Raw genomic sequence first — 23,360 nt, 5'->3', positions numbered from 1 at the left:
ACTACCTCAACTATTGGGGTCACGACAATTTCATACCTCATCTTTTAAAATTGACAATGTCATAGCGCATCTTACGAATTTGTGACAATGTCATACCTCCGTCAATTTTTCTGTTAGTTTTTCTATTAAATACTGACGTGGCAAAAGACGGGGACCACTTTCTATTAAAAAATTATTAAAAACTAAAAAAAATATTTAATATTTTTTAAATATTAAAATAATAAATAAAAGTAAAATTTTAAAAAAAAAGGGTAAAGTACAAAAAACTACCTCAATTATTGGGGTCACGACAGTTTCATACCTCATCTTTTAAAATTGACAATATTATACCGCATCTTACGAATTTATGAGAATGTCATACCTTCGTCAATTTTTCTGTTAAGTGCTAACGTGGCTTGATTCGTGACCTACTTTCTATTTAAAAATTATTAAAAACTAAAAAACAATTATTTAATATTTTTTAAATATTAAAATAATAATGATAAAAAGCAGAAGAAAAAAAAACCCTCATTTCGTCCCTCCCCTCCCCCCTCCTCCCTCCTCCCTCCTCCCTCCTCTCTCCTCTCCCCATCTTCATCTTCTTCCCCCACCTGCAAATCCCAACAAAAAAATAAAAAATAAAAAAATCCAATTTGTCTTCCCCCAACACCCACACTCTTCTCCCTCCTGCAACCCAGAAAAAAAAAAAAAAAAAAAAAAAAAAAAAAAAAAAAAACCTATATCTCGTCGGCAGGAAGATGGGTGCGCAGAGAAGGTGGAGGATGGGTGCGGAAGAGGATGTGGAGAATGGATGAAAGTGGTGGATTTGGGGTTTGATGGGTTTTCAAAATTTTTTTTTTTTTTCCTTCTTTTTTTCCTCTTCTTCTTCTTCCTCCTTCTTCTTCCGCAGGGGAGTTGATGGTTTAAAAAAAAAAAAAAAAAAATTTCCTTCCTCCTTTTTTTCCTCTTCTTCTTCTTCTTCCTCCTTCTCCTTCTCCTTCTCCTTCTCCTTCTTCCGCAAGGGGGGTGTTGATGGGTTTTCAAATTTTTTTTATTTTTTCTTCCTCTTCTTCTTCCTCCTCCTTTTCTTCCTCTTCTTCTTCTTCCTCCTTTTCCTTCTCCCTTCTTCTTCTTCCGCGCCGATAGGGGGAATTTTTTTTTTTTTTCCTTCCTCCTTTTTTTCCTCTTCTTCTTCTTCTTCTTCCTCCTCCTCCTCCTTCTCCTTCTTGTTCTTCTGCAGAGGGTTGTTGGGTTTTCAAATTTTTTTTATTTTTTTGGGTTTGCAGGTGGGGGAAGAAAATGAAGATGGGGAGAAGAGAGAGTAGGGGGGAGGGGGAGGGGAGGGACAAACTGATGGTTTTTTTTTTCTCTGCTTTTTATTATTATTTTAATATTTAAAAAATATTAAATAATTGTTTTTTAGTTTTTAATAATTTTTTAATAGAAAGTATGTCCCGAATCAAGCCACGTCAGCACTTAACAGAAAAACTAACAGAAAAATTGACAGAGGTATGACATTGTCACAAATTTGTAAGATGCGGTATGACATTGTCAATTTTAAAAGATGAGGTATGAAACTGTCGTGACCCCAATAGTTGAGGTAGTTTTTTGTACTTTACCCTAAAATATTAAATATTTTTTTAGTTTTTAATAATATTTTATTAATTTTTTAATAGAAAGTGGTCCCTATCTCTTGCCACGTCAGCATTTAACAGAAAAATTGACGGAGGTATGACATTGTCACAAATTCGTAAGATGCGGTATGACATTGTCAATTTTAAAAGATGAGGTATGAAACTGTCGTGACCCCAATAGTTGAGGTAGTTTTTTGTACTTTACCCAACAAAAATTGATTCATTTTACATATAACAAAGTTGATACATTTTTAAAGACAAATGGGTACATTATTAATGAATTATTGGTAAAATAAAAGGTTCAAAAAAATGAGTACAAATAAAAGTTTGAAAAATATGGACACAAAAAGAAACTAATATATGGGTACAAACTAAAACTGAAAAAAAAAAAAAAAAAATTGGTACAATTTAAAAAAGGGTTGCAATAATTAAAATGGGTACAAGCTAAAAATAAAAATATATGATACAAATTTAGCCATATATATATATATATATATATATATCAAAGTAACATTTTTGGCATTAAATGAATATATATAGAAATAAAATTTAATTATCTTAACATGTAAAATATTTTATTATTGAAATAATTAATGACGGTTATTAAAACCAAAAACCTTGATAAAAATTTGAAAAGGATAAAGGTTTTAATCAATGGAGTTGAAAAAGAAGGATGAGAACCTAATTATATCTTTTTATAATGAAGATACATTGATTATAACGACATAACAATAACATAACGATCACACAACAAATACATAACAATATTTGATCCATTCTGCAACTAAATATTAAATAGTGATCACTCCTACTAATTGTCCATATTTTGATGCTATTTTCTAAACTTATGAAGCTTATGTCCCTATTTTTCAGGACTTTGTTTCTTTCTTCGTTTCTTTCTTTGTTTCTGTGTACCAATCGACGGTATAATTTGGTGGGATCCAATGTACTTTTAGTGGTTCAGCCTCCCTTCCCTTCCCTACCAGTTCTGCAAGTTGAACTGGGGCAGTACGTACGTGTGTAAGTCTAAAACATGTGCTTACAAGTAAGACCACAACATTTTGAATTCCGACAATATATCCGAAGTCTTGAAATTAACTGGATATGGACGTACGTGAAAAAAAACAAAACCATTCATGAATGAGAACAACACGCGTGGACAATTTTTACAAGTTTAATTCAATGGACTGACTGATCCTATCAAACCCTAATTTTATTCATCAGATTCATATCTACTGTGCGAGTTTATAATATCTATATTTTTGGGTTGGTGTTTCATTTGGTCTTGGTCTGTAGCTAGGTTTTGGTCTTGCTGTACTTCTCGTCATTGTTCGCAGGCATTAGGTTTTGACTTATTTTTTGCTTATGATATGAGCTCATGACCTCATTTGGTGACGCACCCCACCGTCCAATTAAGCAACTTGGTAACGCAAAAGTCTAACTTTAACCACTATTTTTAATATCAATTTAGCCACATGCAGCCATTTGAAAATTGAAAACCACTTTGAATTCTTGGATTAATCTTGTTTTGATAATCCATTAGCAACTGTACCCAAAAGTCGAGTCAAAAGGAAGATAACCTAAAAATCTCGATGATAAAAATACTACCTTATGCTCTTGAGATTAATTAAAGGGATAGTTTAGTTGTGATCTCTGATCCCTAACTGTTATAAATTCAAATCTTATACATTTTAGATTTTTTATTTAAGTCCCTCCCCTACCACATAAATGACATAATAATAAAAGAGATGCAATAATAACAATAAAAACTCAACTGTATTTTTGCTTTCATTTACACTACCAACTCAATTATTCAAAATTGCTTATGGGTTTTCATTAAAAAAAAAAAAAAATTGCTTATGGGTGCATTCTAGATTATAAAAAAAAGGGATTTTATTTTGTTTTTATAAAATATGAGTACATTCATATAATAAAATTTGGCTACACTTTACATTTAAGATTTGGTACATTGGGTACATTTTATACAAAAAAGGGGCACATTTTATATAACAAAAAATGGGTACATTTTATGTAAAAAATAACGGATACATTTTATATATAAAAAAAATGGTACATTCTAGATTTAAACAAAAAAAGAAAAAGAAAAAAGGATTTTACATTAAAAAATGGGTACATTTTACGTAAAAATGGTACTAACAAAAAAAAGGATACATTTTGCATTTAATAAAGTGGTACATTTATAACGAAAAATGGGTACATTATAAATAAATTATGTGTACAAATAAAAGGTTGAAAAAATTATGAGTAGAAATAAAAGTTTAAAAAATAAGGGACAAAAAGAAATTAATATATGAGTACAAATTAAAATTTAAAAAAAAATTGGTACAATTTAAAATTTAAAACAAACTACAAATACAAAATATATGACAAAAAGTTTAGCCATAAATATAAATATACTAAATGTAACATTTCTAACACTAAATAAATGATGTTTATCAAAACCTAAGGATCTTGATCAAAATTTGAAAAGGAATAAGGTTTTAATCAATAGAGTATAAAAAATAGGGATGAGAATCTAATTTCTCCTTAATTAAATAACCGCATACAATTGAATTTCTTAGTACATAGCTCTAAAACCTTATTTTTTTTAAGAAGAACAAAAAATTTATGGCTAATATTTGAGCAAGTGATCACATGGTCTTGGACCAAGCCTTAATAAAACCCCAGAAAAAATACCCAAAACCAAAACCCCTTTGAGAGGAAGAAGAACTAGTGTCCTGCATTCTCATCGTTTCTGATTTTCATGTTAGCGCATATCACAAATTTCTTATTGTGGCTCGGTCTATTAATCCCTCATTTCAATCCTTCCACCAAAGCCCCTCCCCTAAATTATTCCATTGTCTCTGTAACTTTATTTCTACCTTGACTTGAAGGACTTGCCTGCAATTTAGCCGTGCGCTTTTGGTCGTAGTTGTCTAATCATGAATCTAGCCGTCATTAAGCGGCTTTTAATTCTCTATTATTATTCACAATTGGGTCAATGAAGATTGATATTTTTTTTTTCAAATTTGCCCATTAATTGTTCTACAAGTTCTTGGTTACATGCAGTGTCTATGGCAACACAGCTTCAAATGTGGTGGTAGTTATGACTTAGGATTATGCACTGGATTGCTAAATTTTTCAACAATATCATATTTGATATTGGAGTTTTTGAATTTTAATCCTTCAAGAAAATTCAAATTTAATAAAAATTTAGTGTTAGATTGGATATTGATTTTAGTCCCTTAATGCATACTTAATTCAAATTCATATTATATTTTTGTTTTAATATTTAATAGATCTCTTATTTAATGTCATTACATTAAATTTTAAATTTATGATCATACATATTTTAATTCATTAATTTTATTTAACTTTTTCTAATTAGTGTACATAAACGTCTGTATCATAATATATTTTACTAATTTAGTGTGCAAAAATGTCACATCCCGACCTGGGCTCCACCACATTTCGGGCTTGACTCCGTCGTAGCACGATATTGTCCGCTTTGGGCTCTAACCACGCCCTCACAGTTTTGTTTCTAGGAACTCACGAGCAACTTCCCAGGGGGTCACCCATCATGAGATTGCTCTTGCACGAACTCGCTTAAGTTCGGAGTCGATGGAACCCGAAGCCAGTGAGCTCCCAAAAGGCCTCGTGCTAAGTAGAGATGGGAATATACATATAAGGCTTATAGGATCCTCACCCCTAGGCGATGTGGGATCTTACAATTTAATTTTCACATCCGGGCCCGGGCCCTAACCACATCCTGGGCTCAACTCTATCGTAGCACGATATTGTCCCTTTTAGGCCCCGACCATGCCCTCACGGTTTTGTTTCTGGGAACTCACACAAGAACTTCTCAGTGGGTCACCCATCATGAGATTGGTCTCGCACGAACTCGCTTAAGTTCGGAGTTCCGATGGAACCTGCAGCCAGTGATCTCCCAAAAGGCCTCGTGCTAGGTAGAGATGGGAATATACATATAAGGCATACAAGATCCTCACCCCTGGGTGATGTGGGATCTTACAATCCCCCCCCCATAGGGGCCCGACGTCCTCGTTGGCACACTTCCGGTCATGGATTGGCTCTGATACCAAATTGTCACATCCCCGCCCGGGCCCCCACCACATCCTGGGCTCTATTCCACCGTCGCACGATATTGTCCGTTTTAAGCCCCGACCACGCCCTCACGGTTTTGTTTCTGGGAACTCACACGAGAACTTCCCAGTGGGTCACCCATCATGAGATTGCTCTCGCGCAAACTCGCTTAAGTTCGGAGTTCCGATGGAACCCAAAGCCAGTGAGCTCCCAAAAGGCGTGCTAGGTATAGATGAGAATATACATATAAGGCTTACAGGATCCTCACCCCTAGGCGATGTGAGATCTTACAAAAAATGTCTATACCTAAATATATTTTAGTGAATTAGTGACACATAAGAAAATATGCAAAAACATAAGTGTACCAAAAATTACATACCTAACTATATGATACTAAACCAGTGTACCGAAATATCGGTACCTAAATATATTATACTAAACTAGTGTACCTAAATGTCCGTACCTAAGCATATTATACTAACCCAGTATACCGAACTGTTCATACCTAAATATATTGTAATGAATTAGTGGCACATAAGAAAATATACAAAAAATAAGTGTACCGAAAAATCTCTACGAAAATATTTTCTTATATAAGATACTCAGCATAATGAGAATTAAAATTTATAATATTTTCATAAAATGTAATTTATGAACACCATAAAATTATAAATAAATAAAAAGACATCGAATACATATGTTGGCATTAAATAGAGTTTAGGGACTAAAATCAAATTTTAGTCTTGTTTAAGACATTTTTCTAAATTTTATCTTATATAGAAATTAAAATATAATTTTCTATTCGATGTTTTCTTCAAAAACATACAGAACTTTCGAAAAGCAAGGAATCAAAAGGCCACGTGTTGTACACTATGATGTGGGTCTCGGTTACAAAAAGTAAGAAAAAGGGCAACAATATGATGAGACCTCTTCAAAGTTATCAGCTCTCAATAAACTCTTTATAACAATCCTTAAACTTATACAATACGATCTCCAGTATAACCTGATGCAAATTAAAAAACAAATAAGATTAAATTAATAAACCCTTTAAAAAAACCATGCAACTCCTAAGACGTGGTATACATCCTAATTTCTTAAGTAAAATTACAATTATTAACCATAAGAAGCAATACTCAATCTTCCAATGATATTCCGACTGAATTGCATCTGATTACTTATCTTGACATCTTAATGATACTAAGCATCAAAATATGGAGACAGTTTAAACACAGTGATTAATAATTCAATGCAAGCATGCCTAATATCATAAGTAATTAAATAAAGAGTACATATTCATACTAAGGCTCATGGCCTTGCCCTAGAAAAAGAAATTAGTTACAAATAATCATAAAACTAAAGGAATTTTATTGAAATAGAAAAAGGACATAAAACACCTTGAAAGAATAATACAAATCAACAAAGTCTAGCCAAGTTCTCCAAAGTAATGTGTTTCGAATCCAATGGCTAAATAGCCTTATTATACTATTACAAAATAAAATCTTTCATAGAAAATGTCTTCTAAAAACTATCAAACATAATAAAATAAGATAATTAGGAAATACATTTCTATTTTAACTTTGGGAAATCTGCCCAACTACCAAAATAGCCACGACTTGAATTAAAGTTTGAGATGTCCTGACTACAAAAAGTCTCAAACACAAAAGACATCATCTTAAACACCAAAAAGCCCAAACAAGCACAAAACGTCACTTTGACAACACTGTACGCTACTCTTTTATTTCATTGCCATAAATTATCTGCTTAGTAAAAAAAATATGAAACTTTGACACAAATAAGTAAAAAGACTCACGAACATCCTCCAATTAGAATCATTCCAAAATTCGTCATTTTGAATACGTTTTGCTCAAGAGAAAGTCAAATATTCAATATTAGAAATATAAATCAAAATATCAAAATTCAAACAAAATAACTAATAAATTAATACTATAAATAATAAAATACATAGTAAAAAATAGACTCATCAAATAACACAAGCCAAAATAAGAAAATTTCAAAGGAGGCCTTGAAATTTTATAATGGGGAAGGAGGGAAACTTATTTGTGAAGTCCATAAAATATGAACTCGTGTGTGAAAGAAAACTGCTAATTTTTAATTGGTGGAAGAGATCAAATCCAAGACATCACACCACAAATAAAGGTATAATAAAAAAGTCCATATATAGTTGTTTTACAATCATATATATTCACCTTCATTAATCATCCAGTTTTGGGTGGATTAACAATCAGCATAAACACTTTCTATTTCAATATATAATTACAGTTTAATTATCATGTATATTCAACAAAAAACAGCTTTGACAATTGTCATTACGTAATAACAGTTTATTAAAACTAACATTTCGTTGTTAGCATATGTAGACGCACACATTATCTAAAAAATCATAATTAGTAAACGATTTTATTCTACTAATAGTTTACTGCTGCTGATACGTATATGGTTTATCAGCATGATCATCATTCCAAATTAATTAATTTTACGTGTACTAGACTTCTGGCATTTGTTTAAGATAGTCTCCTTTTAGCTGCACCACAATCAGGAAGTCAAATTATCGATAAAATCCTTGGTATTTCAAGTTTCAACATTTCCATCCAGATTAATTAATTAATTATCATAGCCACTTGCATGAACGACCTTTTGAAAGGGACTGTGACGGTAACCCCAAAAATAACATACCGATAATGTCAAGTTGTGTTGGTAAATGTTATTTTTACAGGGATACCACCTAGTTAATAGCTACAACTGTAATTTTTTGGTTATAATAGTCTTATAACTAATCTCTGTGTTAAGAGATTAAATTAAGTATAATTAGTTACTAAGCCTAATTAGACAAATGTATATAAACTGAGTTGTATTCCTTTCTCATTAAGAAAAGAATAATAAAAGAGCTTCTTTTCTTATATGGTATCACTGCCTTTTTTTGCTTCACCGCCTCTTGATCCTTCGTCCTTTGATCTCTGTTCTTCGGCCATCGCCACCCTCTCCGCCACCGCCACCGTCTCCTGATCTTCTTCGTTCTTTGACCTTCAGTCATGACGTCTTCAACTTCCTTTTCTGGACAGCCTGACTGTGTTCCTTCTCATCCTGCAACTTCTTTCCCCAATTTTGCACTGATGAACCCTAATTCTTCTAATTCTTCTTCGATTTCGTCAATTTCTTCCATAACTGTTCAGAATATTAGCTGCATGGTTCCTACAAAGCTCAAGCGTGATAATTACCTCGTCTGGAAAGCACTATTTGCTCCGATTTTCCAACGATACAAACTGAGTGGCATCGTTGATGGCTCTGAAGTTTGTCCGCCATCTCATGTTCTTGATGCATCTGGTCACAATATTCCGAATCCTGCTTTCGAGATTTGGTATGAAAAAGATCAGAATATCTTGATTTGGTTGAATTCTAAGCTTTCTGATGATATAGTTCCATTCACTGTTGGTGTCACATCGGCTCGAGATCTATGGTTGAATCTTGAGCATCAATTTGGTGGAGTCTTTGCCGCTCACATTCATCAACTTCGTTCTCGTCTTCACTCCGTGCACAAAGACGATCTCTCTATCTCTGATTATTAGCAGAAAATTAAAGGCCTTGCTGATTCGTTAATGGCTGCTGGAGCTTCTGTTAGTGATCATGATTTGATTGCTATTACTCTCAATGGATTGCCTGATGAGTATGAGTCTTTCATCGACTCAATCATGCTCCGTCTTTCGACCACAACATTAGATGAACTTCATGGATTGCTGATCAACAAGGAGGTTTTTATGCTTCGCAAGAAAAAAGGTGTACATTCTTCTGCTTCTGAGCCTTTTCAGGCTTTTGCTGCACAGTCTCAACCTCCACTTCTTCCTACACCACAGTTCTACAATTCTCCTCAAGCCTATGCGGCTCATCAGTCATTCTCCAATCCTCCACCAAAGTTTTCTAACAACAATCGTGGTCATGGTTCTTTTCACCGCCGTGGTAATGCTCATAAGTCTTTCAACAATTTTCGTGGTCACTTTTCCAATTCTGGGGGTTCTCATAGCAATTACAGGAATAATAACACCTTTAGCCATCGCAATAATCCTGGTGCTAGTCGCAATAGTTTTGGTGGCAGAACTCATTGCCAAATTTGCAACTCTTTTGATCATGAAGCTCTGGATTGTTATGAGCGAATGAACCCTGCTTTTGCTAGCAGAATTCCTCCTGCAAAGTTAGCTGCTATGTGTGCTCACACCAGTTTTAAACAATCTCCAACTACTTGGTTGATGGACTCAGGTGCCACCTCTCATATCACTAATGATATTTCTGCTATTCAATCTCCACATCCGTACTTTGGCGAAGACAAGGTGTATGTTGGTGATGGACAAGGTATGGCTATCCATCACACTGGTAATTCTACAGTCTCAACACCACTTGCTAATTTCAGATTGAGTAACATTCTTCATGTTCCCCTGATGAAATTTAATTTGCTCTCTGCTTATCAATTCTTGAAAGATAATCATTGTTCCTTGACCCTTGATTCTGATGGTTCTAAAATCAAGGATCGTTCTTCGGGGAGGACGCTTTTTCGCGGTCCGGTTGAAGATGGATTCTATCCTTTTCATGGTCTCTCTACTATTCCTGTTCCTCATTCTGCGTTCTTCAGCACCAAAGAATCGTTGCAAACATGGCATAAAAGACTTGGTCATCCATCTTCTGCTATGTTTCGAAGAATATTAAATAAGCATAGTCTTGCTCACAGTGGTGACAAACTTGTATCTTTCTTTTGCACTGATTGTGCTATAGGCAAGAATCACAAGTTGTCTTTTTCTTCTAGTACAAGTTCAGTTTCTACTAGTTTAGAATTGCTCCATTGTGATGTTTGGGGTCCATCTCCCATTCCTTCTGTCAGTGGCTACAGGTTAATTGTGGATGAGTTTACAAAATATACCTGGATGATTCCCATGAAATATAAATCTGAGGTGTTCTCTCTTTTTGTCTCTTTCAAAGCTTATGTAGAAAATATGACTGGCAATAAAATCAAAGTCTTGAGATCAGACTCAGGGGGTGAATTTACCAGCTCACAGTTCAATTCTTTTCTATCATGCAATGGTATTTTTCATCAATATAGCTGCCCTCACACACCAGAATAGAATGGATGTGTAGAACGAAAGCACATGCATCTCATTGAGACTACATGGACTCTTTTGGCTTCTTCTCGAGTTCCTTATCAGTTCTGGGTTGAAGCTTTTACAACTGCCTTGTATCTCATCAATCGACTACCAATTTCTCAACTGGATAAATCTCCCTGGGAACTACTATTTCGTAAGTCTCCAGATTATTCAAGATTGAAGGTCTTTGGCTGCAGCTGCTATCCTTGGCTTAAACCGTACACTTCTTCTAAACTGGATGGCAAAAACACCCACTGTGTTTTTCTTGGTTACAGTCTTCAGCATAAGGGCTATCAATGTTTGGATATTCAAACTCAACGTCTTTATATTTCAAGACATGTTCTGTTTAATGAAGGGCACTTCCCTTTTCATGATGCACAGACTCTTCTGCCTTCTTCAAAGTCACAAGGCTCAAATTCTTCTCCTTCAACCTTCATTCTTCTATTTCCCAGTTCTTCCCATGCTCCAGCAACCTCACCATCACCAGTCTCCTCTTCATTACCTGTTTCATCTCTGCCGTCTTCCTCTCCACCTTCTCATCCCCCTCCATCTTTACATTTGTCCTTAAGTTCTTCCTGTCCCACTTCGTCCAATATTCCCACCAACTCTCATCCTATGATTACCCGATCCAAAGCCGGTATTTTTAAACCTAAAGCGCTCTCTGCAACCAAACATCCAATTATTATGGATAACTTTGTGCCTACGACTTATCTGCAAGCATCCAAACATGCTCACTGGAATCAAGCTATGTTAGAAGAATTTCAAGCTCTTCAAAGCACAGGTACTTAGACTCTTATCCCCTCTTCTCCTCATCAAAACATTGTTGGTTGTAAATGAGTTTTCCGCATTAAGCGCAAACCCGATGGCACAGTTGATCGATACAAGGCCCGTCTCGTAGCCAAAGGGTTTCACCAACAAGAGGGTCTTGACTTCAAAGAAACCTTTAGTCATGTTGCAAAACCAGTGACTATTCGCATCTTATTAACTCTTGCTGTTCAGAATGATTGGTTCCTAAATCAGCTTGATATTAGCAATGCGTTTCTGCATGGATCACTAAATGAGGAGGTGTTTATGCAACAACCTCCTGGTTTTGTTGATGCTTCTCAACCTTCCTCTGTATGCAAGCTCAATGGGTCTCTTTATGGCTTAAAACAGGCCCCTCGAGCCTGGTATGACAAACTGGGTCATGTCCTTCTCTCCCTTGGTTTTGCAAATTCTACATCAGATTGTTCGTTGTTTGTGTATACCTCTCCTCATCTTGTGATTGTATTAGTCTATGTGGATGATATCATTGTCACTAGACCAAATGCTTCTTCCTGTCAAGCATTCATTCACAAGCTCAATTCTATGTTTCCTGTTAAAGATCTCGGGCCTCTTCACTATTTTCTTGGTCTTGAGGTTCATCGCTCATCTGAAGGCATTTTCTTGTCCCAAGGCAAATATGCTATGGATCTCCTTCTTAAGACTAAAATGGAAGGCTGTAAACCTTGTGCCACTCTACTTGGCACTGTTAAACTAGATCATCTCGGCACTCTGTTGTCTGATCCCAAGGAGTACAGGTCTATAGTTGGTGCTCTCCAATACCTCACCTGGACACGACCAAATCTTTCTTTTGCCGTTAATCAAGTGTGTCAATTTCTTCATTGCCCCCGATATACTCATTTCCAAGCAGTCAAACGTATTCTACGGTTTCTCAAAGGCTCTGTCGATCAAGGTATTTGGTTTAAAAAAGGTTCTCTGCACCTTACAGCTTTCTCGGATGCTGATTGGGCCGGTTGTGTTTTGATCGAAGATCAACTTCTGGTTATTGCGTTTACTTAGGTTCCAATCTCATTAGTTGGAGTGCTAAAAAGCAGCCAACGGTTGCACGATCTTCAACTGAGGCTGAATATCGATCTCTTGCTCTTACTGCTGCCGAAATCACATGGGTTTGTAAAATTTTTAAAGATCTTACTTTTCCACTCTCTCACACTCCTACCTTATGGTGTGATAATGTGTCTGCCATTTCTTTGGCTTCCAATCCCGTGTTTCATGCTCGTACAAAACACATTGAGATTGATTATCACTATATCAGGATCTTGTTCTTGCGGATCTCATCACAGTTTTGTATGTAAATACTGAGCATCAGATTGCTGATATTCATACAAAGTCTCTGTCCAAGTCACGGTTTCACTATCTCCGGTCCAAGCTTTCTCTAGGTGCTCCACCGCTTAGCTTGAGGGGGTGTAAAGGGATACCACTTAGTTAATAGCTACAACTGTAATTTTTTGGTTATAATAGTCTTGTAACTAATCTCTATGTTAAGAGATTAAATTAAGTATAATTAGTTACTAAGCCTAATTAGACAAATGTATATAAACTGAGTTGTATTCCTTTCTCATTAAGAAAAGAAATAATAAAAGAGCTTCTTTTCTTATAATTTTCTTCGTTGGACCAAAACTTAGGTTCGAATTTCGTTATTGGCAATATCTTTTAATGGGCAATTTATAAAAAATAAAAAAAATAAAAAAAAACTAAGACCTTCTCTATAAGTCCTCCAAGAAGCTTATAGTATGCCTTGACCCCTCCCCCATTGGTTAAATTCTATGAAGTATTTTGAGCTTCAGATACCCTTGAATTAAATAAGACTATTGATCTATTGATGTTAGCGTTCATGTTTAACGAAGTTACAAAAAGATATTAACATTCAACGTCCCAAATTTGTATATTATAGGAATCTAGCTATTAAGGTGATGTTGAATAACAAAAAAAATGTTCATATGAACAGCAGAGGCTTGACAATTCCAATCCATAAAATTTTACAAACATGAACTGGAAACAAAACGCTTGCTAATAAAAGATCAGAAAACAAAAATGAAAAATCTCCCTTCGGTTTCCCCTTCCTTCATGTGCTTTCAACCCGACACTCGGAAACCCTTTCATGTACCATTGACGTTCCTTTGAATGTCACCATTTGGTAACAGGTTCTTCGGTTCTAATCATCAAAGTTTACAACCTAAGATTACATAAGAATCATTAAAGTTTAGGGTAAATTACAAAAAATTACCTCAACTATTAGGTCATTAACAGTTTTATACCTTATATTCGAATTTGTTGCAATGTCATACCTTCCATCAGTTGATTGTCAGTTCCTCAATTAAATGCTGACGTGACATGAGACGGGGCACACTTTTTATTAAAAAATTATTAAAAACTTAAAAAAAAAATCATTTAATAATTAATTATTAAAAAAAACAAAAAACACAAACCATCAGTCGTCTACCCCCGTCCCCCTTCTTCTCTTCACCCCCATCTTCATCTTCTTCCCCCGACCCCCCCCCCCCACTTGCAACCCAAAAAAAAAAAAAAAAAAAAAGAGCCCATCATTTCGTCTTCTCCTCCTTCTCCTCCTCATCTCTTCTCCCCCATCTTCATCTTCTTCCCCTTGCAACCCAGAAGAATTAAAAAATTCGTCTTCCCCCTCCTCCTCCTCCTTTCTTCTCCCCCATCTTCATCTTCTTCCCTCGACCCCTTACCTGCAACCCAGAAGAAAAAAAAAAAAAAAACCCAGATCCCGTCTAACACCATCGCTGGGTTCGTGAGGTGGAATCAAGAAACCCCCTTCGCCAAGCTGATTCTGCGAGTGGAGAACCTGGGTGCGGAGAAAATGGGAGGAATAGTTGTGGATTTAAGGAGTGAGGTGTGTAAAGAAGGGAAGAGGGTGGGTGTGGGTGCAGATGTGGGTGCGAGGGTGGGTGTGGAGGGAGGGTGGGTGCGGGTGCGGGGGGAAGACGAACTAGGTGCAGGTAGGGGGTCGGGGGAAGAAGTTGAAGATGGGGGAGAAGAGAAGAAGAGGAGGGGGAAGGGTAGACGAAACTGATGGCTTGTTTTTTTTTTTTTTTTTTTTTTTTTTTTTAAATTAATTATTATTTTAATATTTAAAAAAAATTTAAATGATTTTTTTTAAGTTTTTAGTAATATTTATTAAGTTTTTAATAAAATGTGGGCCCCGCCTCATGCCACATCAGCATTTAACTGAGGAACTGATAGTCAACTGATGGAAGGTATGACATTGCAACAAATTCGAAGATAAGGTATGACATTAAAACTTTTTAAAGACGATGTATGAAATTATTAATGACCCAATAATTGAGATAATTTTTTGTAATTTACCCCAAAATTTACAACCTATAATTACATAATAGTGATTCTTATGTAGTAATAACACATAATAATGACATTGTTATTACTGCAATAAGATAGGTATTTATGTTGGAAATGTCCTAATACAAGATAAAATGTTAGACATGGATGTGATTGCATTACAAAATCACCATTCAAAACAAAAGATACTGCTACCCTTATTTTTCCTTCGTAAAAAGTACCACAAGCTAACCTTATGAGTAGTTTAATTTGCCGAATCTTTCATCATCCTCATTTGAAAAAAAACAAACTGATGTCATCGGTAAAACATGTATGCCACTGCCACATGCATATGCACAAAAAAGTTGTAAAAGTTGGGTGCAGGGAGAATGAAGAATGTTAGTTCTGCTGGATGGTGATCCACTCTATGGTCAAGTTCTACATTATCTGATATCCGACGTAGATCTTTTATCGATGATTTATGAATATTCAATTTAACGAGAACTATAGTATCGTTTCTAATTAATTATACCAATTTCAGGTTTAAGTTGTCACGGCTAAATTTGTTGATAAACAGAAGTTTGTACATTTGTAAAACAAGTGCGTTGACAGTTTCGGACTTACAAAACAAAAACAGAAAAAGATATATACATTTTTCATCAATGTGAATACAAAAAAAAATACCTACATTCATGTAACGTGGAAAAAATGCTTCAAAGTTCTAAACGTGCCAGAAAAGCAAAGCCCATAATAATATTCATTGATAGTCACTAACCCCACTAGAAAAACAAAAAAAGTAAGACCTTATATAATAGTGTGGACGCAGATCCGGGTCAAAATAGAACTTCTTTTGCCCTTTCACTATTCCTAAAATAATATTATAAAAAAAAAATCAATAAAATTCAATAGCATACACAACACAATTCAAAGGTTTATTTAATTTTTGATTTGGCGTGCTTGACTAGAAAAATCAGGTAGAAGGAAATTCAAACTCCATGACAACCGATATGTCGTACAACTTGCAGTCCTTTATATAATTTTCTTCTTATAAACGCACGCCAAAACCCAGTCTATATATATGCAACTGAAATCTCATGCCAGCTCGTCACTGACACTACTCATCTCATCTCTCTCTCTCTCTCTCTCTCTCTCTCTCTCTCTCTCTCTCTCTTTCGACCCAGTTTCCTTAAAACTCTAAAGAGCTTTTTCTGGTTCTTTTTATTTTTTTCTGGACGAAAAGCTTTTTCTGGTTCTATATAATATATAATCTGCCTTTCATTTGGCAAAACTCAGACAGTTCCACACAACTACTTGGTCAAGATTTGGATCAAACTTGAGAGCTTGAGAGATTTCTTGAGGATTATTTCAAGGAAGGAAGAACTAGTGTCGTTACTTTCAAGGGAAATGGACCATTCAGCTGCATATGATGATGATACTTCTTTGGATCTTAATTCCAGGCCTCTCAGACTTTTCGATGATACTCCGGTAAGTCGAAATGTAATAAAATCTCTCTAATATATAGTTACACTTCACATCACTTTGCTTAATTGTTTATAAAAGTTGCTTATGAACTTATAGAAGTTTTAATATTTACTTTGATTAATTTCAGATTATTAAACAAGAGGTGCATAACAAAATATCGATCGACTTTGGGAGGCAGCTTTCCCCTACAGAAGAGGTTGGTTTCTTAGTTTTTTCCACCTTACCTTCTCTATCTTCTTGTTTTGTGGTTACCAATTAAGGCATGCCTTCATGGCTTAGAAGGATATTTTTTATTACTTATTTCGCAATCTTTTTCTTTAGGAAAAACCAATCTATGGCTTATAAAACTTCGATATCCAACCTCTTTAACACTTGAAACATGAAATCTAAATATACATTTATATAAACATAAGTATTACACACACACACATATACTAGTAGGCCGCTGAGGTGTCTAGGACTAGGAGCACGGTTCGCTACGAAGTAATATAAATGCTTAATTAGTAGTAAGTCGCTGAAGTGGCTATTTGAAAAGCTTAACATGGTATCAGAGCATGTTTAGTTTGATATCATGAAATAAAATACTTGGGTTGCATGGCTAAAAGGTTTTATGATCTGCTTTGGTTCACAGAGTGGTCGTCTATTGGAAGAATTGCACAGGGTGAGTGCAGAAAACAAGAAGCTAACCGAAATGTTAACCGTGATGGGAGAGAACTACAATGCTTTGAGAAGCCAACTGTTGGAGTACATGAGCAAGAACCCAGAGAAGGAGCTTAGCCCAATTTCAAAGAAAAGAAAGTCTGAAAGCAGCAACAACAACACCAACAGTAACAATATCATGAATGGAGCAGTGAATGGAAACTCCGAAAGCAGCTCCAGTGATGGCGAATCGTTCAAGAAACCAAGGGAAGAGACCATCAAGGCAAAGGTTTCAAGGATTTATGTCCGGACTGAAGCATCTGATACAACAAGCCTGGTAATTAGTTAGTCCTCAATCCATAATCAATGTCACATACTTACAGAGAACTCATTTTATTTATTCAAGGTGTTGTATTGAGGAATTTTATGCGCATTTTATAGGTTGTGAAAGATGGATATCAATGGAGGAAATATGGCCAAAAAGTTACGAGGGATAATCCTTGTCCTAGAGCTTACTTCAAATGCTCTTTTGCTCCAAGCTGCCCTGTCAAAAAGAAGGTGAGTCCAAATTCCCTAACCTTCCTTCTTTTTGCTTAAAACTTATTGTAAATAGACGGAGTCAAATTTGCTTTTTATTTTTCTTATTAATTAAATGTTAATTTTTTCCGTAATTTTCTCTTCAGGTTCAAAGAAGTGTTGAGGACCAAACTATTTTGGTGGGAACTTATGAAGGTGAACACAACCACCCCAACCCTTCCCAAATTGAAGAAACATCGGGCTCAAACCGCATGACCATAGGATCGGTCCCTTACTCAACCTCCCTCGGTTCATCTGGACCAACAATTACTCTTGACTTGACCAAATCCAAGTCCAGTACTGCTGATGCCGAGGGCACAAAAGCAAGAACTGAAACACCCGAAGTTCGCAAATTTTTGGTTGAGCAGATGGCTTCTTCCTTGACGAAGGATCCCGATTTCACAAAAGCACTTGCAACAGCCATATCGGGAAGAATACTTCAACACAATACATTCTAAAATCATCCAAATGGTGAATTTCAATTAAGAGCACTGGTGTTTCACTTGTTAGACTGTTTTTGAAGATTAGGTGCATTTGTAAATACAAACTGGAAAAAAGGACACAACTTTTCTAATTCAATCCGCTTCAGGGGCAAGGTTTCTTCGAAACTTGGACTGCAATTTGCAACTTATTTAGTGGCTACTAGTTCAGCTAAGACGCATTGATCTGCATAATTGTAAAAATGAGCAGAAACGGCTTTTGGCTTTACTAGTTTTCCCCCTAAAATTTTTCTATACATGTTGTATATCAAATTTAGCATAGGCCATATTTCTATAGAGATGTTGGAATCAATGCACTTCCTTATTCCCAGGAACTTTAACGTTAAGAGTCTTAAACATTTCTAGCAAGTTATTGTATTAAAGTTCCTAAGCTATGTCTGTTCAGTTGTCTAGTAAGAACTCTCGTCTTTTTTATTTTCTTTATAAAGCCTTTGGCTTATCAATTGTAATCATAAGAAAATAAGAAATACAAGATCTCTGCTGTAGCAACTCAAATTTCCAACATCATTCATCTTTCCTGCACCAAAATATACTTTCCCACACCAACAATATTTCATCATTAATCCAACAAGAGAGAGAGGGGCTTAAGTTGCCAAAACGGAATTTGAGTTCATATGTTTGATGTATTCAACTAATTAGATCAGAAAGAGTTTCAACCACTGTGACTATTATGAGATTCATTTCCTAATTGAATTCAACAACGGACGGTCAGTCGGTGTTTATTTCTTGGTCAATGACAGACAAAGGAGGCTTTCAAAAAGAGAAAAGTGTCTTTGACATAGCCTACCATTACCATTGCAGTTTTGAGTCAAAAGAAATAGGGAAAACAATGAGGCAGTTGAGCTAAACTAGGAAAGCTGATAACAAAAACAACTTCACTAATAATAATACGTATAAACCAACAGAATTGATTCAACATGTTTTATATACAGAAGAGCAGTCTATGACTCCAGCCTAATGGAGTACCTAAAGACTTCATACATATATCCATAGATATTGTGGCTAGGGTTGGCTCCCGCAGTTCACCTTTAGACTCGAAACTGCATCTCTTTCAACTGCTTCTGCCATGAAACTCCTGAAGTGGAAGCAACTAGTGGTACGATAATTCCCCCAGCTCCATGGAAACTTGACTGAATGTAACCAGAATCAGTTAATGATTTCACCAAGCAAAAGGATACGGCCAGGTCCATGGCAAAATTTTCTACTGACTTGTCTGTCCATGTCCATCAATATTCCATAACTTACTTCCTCAATAGATGTCTGGTTTAGAACAATTATCACCATCTATTTTGCTTCAATGTACAATGTATAACAGTTTTGTTTGCTTTTACTCTGCATAATTAATTCAAAAATAACTACACGTAACGAATACACATGACATGAAAAAAATTAGGAAAGCAAAAAAATAAGGACGGCGCAAATGAATTACTTTGACATAAAAATGATGACTGGTTCTAGAAGTATGGTGTGACTTTTAAATGCTTTAAAGATTAACGTTTACTGAGGACTAGACCGAGAGGTTTCAAAGTAAAGTAAAGATTCAATGAGGGTGTAAAATAAGTTTGGTAATATTCCCTTATTCTATTTAGTACAGTTAAATACCATACTCATGACAACTATAACATAAAAATTTTCGATTACTCCTACCGAAGATATTCTCCACTATTTTGGCAATTGCACACTAACAATAAGTTTTTTCAAAACCAATAAAATTATCCTCCAATGTGATTTTGAAAAAATTCAGGTCTGACACTACACGACTATTTCAAACATAGAAGGAAACGTAGGAAACAGATTTAAACATGTAAGTAAATGTCAGGATTAAGTAGAGTAAGAGGAAGGAGAGGTTACCAGAACACTAGGATGATACTTGTGGAACTGAAAGTTGAAGCGCGTCACATTTTTGCAGTTTCCCTTCATTAGCTGGCAAAATTCACCAAGCATGCGGTGTAGTTGAAAAGTGTCCAGAAACTTCTCTTCTATAAATCAATGTATTTGTGAACTCAAGGCCATCTCATTGAAAGTTTTTTGAAATTGATTTTGATAGTTGGGATGTGAGGAATCTCGCCCCACTCCTTTCCTATCCCCATTCTACAGTGTTCTTCAAGAATTTTACAATCATTGATTGCCAAATTCTGCAGTGGTATCGTTTTCAGGAAGTCCGGCAGGACTTTTATGCAAAAACTGGAGTCAATCTCTAAGAAGTGTAGACATGGCATTACTAAGACCAACTCCAATGGTGGGCTAAAAGCTAAATTACCCCTCAAAAACCCCCAAACCCACTCCAACCCAAGGAGAAAATTTGGGCTAAATGTTAAATGCTAAACCAAAACCAAATTCCCCCCAAAATTTAGCCCAAAAATCGGAGTGGACTCCACCCAATATTTATCAGAATTTAAATTTTTTTAGATTAAAATATTCATAAAATTAATTTACGATAGTCTACATATTTATTTTAAAAAAAATTAATTTAACAAAAAAAATAGCCTAAGTTTATTCTTTAATAATCCCGGGCTACAATTTTAGGCTAGAACGGTTGGAGCAGAAAAGCTGTTTCTGGGCTAAAAGCTAAATTTTCCGGGCTAAAATATTTGGCTTTTAGCCCAACCATTGGAGATGGTCTAAGAGCATAGTTTGCTACCATAAAATATAAATGCTTAATCAGTAGTAGGCAGCTGAAGCGTCTATTTGAAAGCTTAACATGGTATCATAGGCTTCAGAGCATATATAGTTTGATATCATGAAGTATAAATGCTTGGGTTGCATGGCCAAAAGGTTTTATGATCGGCTTTGATTCACAGAGACGAGAATTGACGGTGAGTGTAGAGAACAAGAAGTTAACCAAAATATTGACAGTGGGAGAGAACTACAATGCTTTGAGAAGCCAACTGTCGGAGTACATAAGCAAGAACCCTGAGAAGGAGCTTAGCCCAATTTCAAAGAAAAGAAAGTCTGAAAGCAGCCACAACACCACCACCAACAGTAACAATATCATGAATGAAGCAGTGAATGGAAACTCCGAAAGCAGCTTCAGTGATGGCGAATCGTTCAAAAATCAAGGGAAGAGACCATCAAGGTTAAGACTTGTAGGTTCTTACCTTTTAGGTTTTATTTTAGAGAGCTTTGGCCCTATGTCCACTACCTCTTTTTTTTGTATTTTCATTTTTCAAGAGGATTGGGGTCTAATCCTCCTTTTTCTGGTATTTTCTTTTTCAAGAGAGGTAAGGTGTTTGTGCCTGCTCTTTTCTTGTTCTTACTTTATAAGGGGTAAGGTTTTGTCCCCCCTACTAGGTGCAACTTTTTTTTTCTTCATTTTAATCAATTTATTTTCCTCGTACTGTCGAGGTTTTCTTAAAAATCAAAATAAAAAGTTTGTCCGGACCGAAGCATACAACAAGCCTGGCAACCCATATAATTAAGGGAGTTTTAATGAAAAGGGTTTGGACTAAGTTTAATTTAACCAAAAACCACCCTGCATTTTTCTTTAACCAAAGGGGCTTCATATTTAATCATAAGGACAAGACTAATCTATACCAAACCTTACAAACATTGAACATACATGGGTTGAATCAAAAGCCCAAAACAAAATAATTTTTTTTCCAGGCCTTGCCCCTAACGGAACCCAGTCTGTCATCTAATTATGTTACAAATAAACTTCATTTTATTTACAAGTATGCCACTACCTCATTAATCCACCAGACAAAAATTAATGTGTTTGGTATTCAAATCGAGATGAAAGACACATGAAGGAGGAAAGGTAGAAATAGAGAAAGCAAAATGGAGGCACTGAAGACAACGAAGCACCAAATCGTAGGAATCCAAAACAACGCCCTTTGGTTTGGACTTCATAGTGACAAGAGTGACCTTATCGGCGCTCACCCTCTCAAATCTGCTTTGGAAATGGCAAAGTTAACTCAAGAGCAGATAAATACGAAAATCTTGGGGTACACTTATGGAAGTGCGTTTCCACTAAAGATGGATTCCCTTCTCAATTCTAGAGGCATGCCGGACCAATTCCTTCTTCAATGCTGGGTTTGGAAGCTATGACTGGAAGATTGGATGATTTTGGATTTGAGGATTACCTAAATGACCCCCTGGGAATCTGAAACCTTACGGCTTGTGGACACATCATGCAATGGAAGTTCGCCTTGGGCCTTCAATGGAAGTTATCCCCAAGCTTTATGTGATCCTCGTAGACTTCCTTCCCTAAAGAAGAGGATTAGTAACCTTGTCAATGTTATTCTTAAAATGTGATTGTCTGTCGCGCTGTGATTTGAAAGGTCCAGGCATTGATATTGTGGTATTGGCTTTCTTCCAACCGATGACAGTTTCTCTATTTGGCACTTCAAAAAACAAATGCAAATAACAAGAACCCAATTGATGTAAAAGTCAATTAAGTACAGCAGAGAGAGATGAGATTTGGGCTTTTTATTTGTTCATCGAAAAGTTAATAAATTATTAAACTCTGCACTGGCAGGTACCATGCATGGCTGATGCGTGTCTGTGAGACTGACACCATCTCTATGTGCCTTGTTCCACATCCCTCTCCCTTAATCTTCTTTTAAATAACAATATAATATAAACAAAATAAGAAAAATAAAAAACTAAATTCTTTTAACTAAGCTTCTTTAGATGTACTTCTTGAATTTGAAGTTGAAGTTGAAGTTGAATTTGGAGGCAACAACTAATATTTATCTTCGATTTAAGTACTGTTGGTTGTCACTGATTGGTACTCCGAGCCCCGAGTAAACCTTCTTCCTTCCTTACCATGCATGCTTAATTATATATGTGCCAATCAATTATTAACACACTCGTTTTCTATTTGTTAATACTATAGAGACCAAATTTTTACCAAATTTTGTAAATCAAATGATGTAAATGTTGATGATTGAATTATTAATTAAGCATTAATTAATGTGCTTATCATTTGGTTTGCAAATTTAGTTTAAAATTTGATTTTCTTTAGCATTATCCTCTATTAATTAGAAAGGCACACAAACATGCATGAACTCCAATTTATAAAAATAGTCAGTATTCAGTTTCATAAATAGTCAGTCAATTTAATAATAGTGTAGTACCTGTATCATTTTCATAAATAGTCAGTCAGTTTAATAAATAATGTAGTACCCATGTCAGTTTCATAAATAGTCAGTCAGTTTAATAAATACTGTAGTACATGTGTC

At 35.4% G+C, this 23,360-nt stretch overlaps 1 protein-coding gene and 1 pseudogene across 1 annotated transcript; both read left to right on the top strand.

Annotated features, from left to right (window-relative positions):
• The first annotated feature begins 16,107 nt into the window (after nt 1-16,107).
• LOC137708728 (probable WRKY transcription factor 40) lies at nt 16,108-18,666 on the top strand. Its single transcript, XM_068447872.1, has 5 exons — nt 16,108-16,465; nt 16,590-16,658; nt 17,094-17,438; nt 17,543-17,659; nt 17,785-18,666. Exons 1-5 carry the CDS (start codon nt 16,385-16,387, stop codon nt 18,133-18,135), a joined length of 963 nt encoding a protein of 320 aa, XP_068303973.1. The 5' UTR covers nt 16,108-16,384; the 3' UTR covers nt 18,136-18,666.
• A 3,288-nt stretch (nt 18,667-21,954) lies between these two features.
• LOC137708930 (cyclin-B1-2-like) lies at nt 21,955-22,387 on the top strand (annotated as a pseudogene).
• Nucleotides 22,388-23,360: the final 973 nt, after the last annotated feature.

The sequence above is a fragment of the Pyrus communis genome, chromosome 11, assembly GCF_963583255.1.
Source record: "Pyrus communis chromosome 11, drPyrComm1.1, whole genome shotgun sequence".
NCBI classification, from domain to species: Eukaryota; Viridiplantae; Streptophyta; class Magnoliopsida; order Rosales; family Rosaceae; genus Pyrus; species Pyrus communis.
Note: the sequence above shows the minus strand (reverse complement) of the source record. Positions and strands in the feature narration are given on the sequence as shown.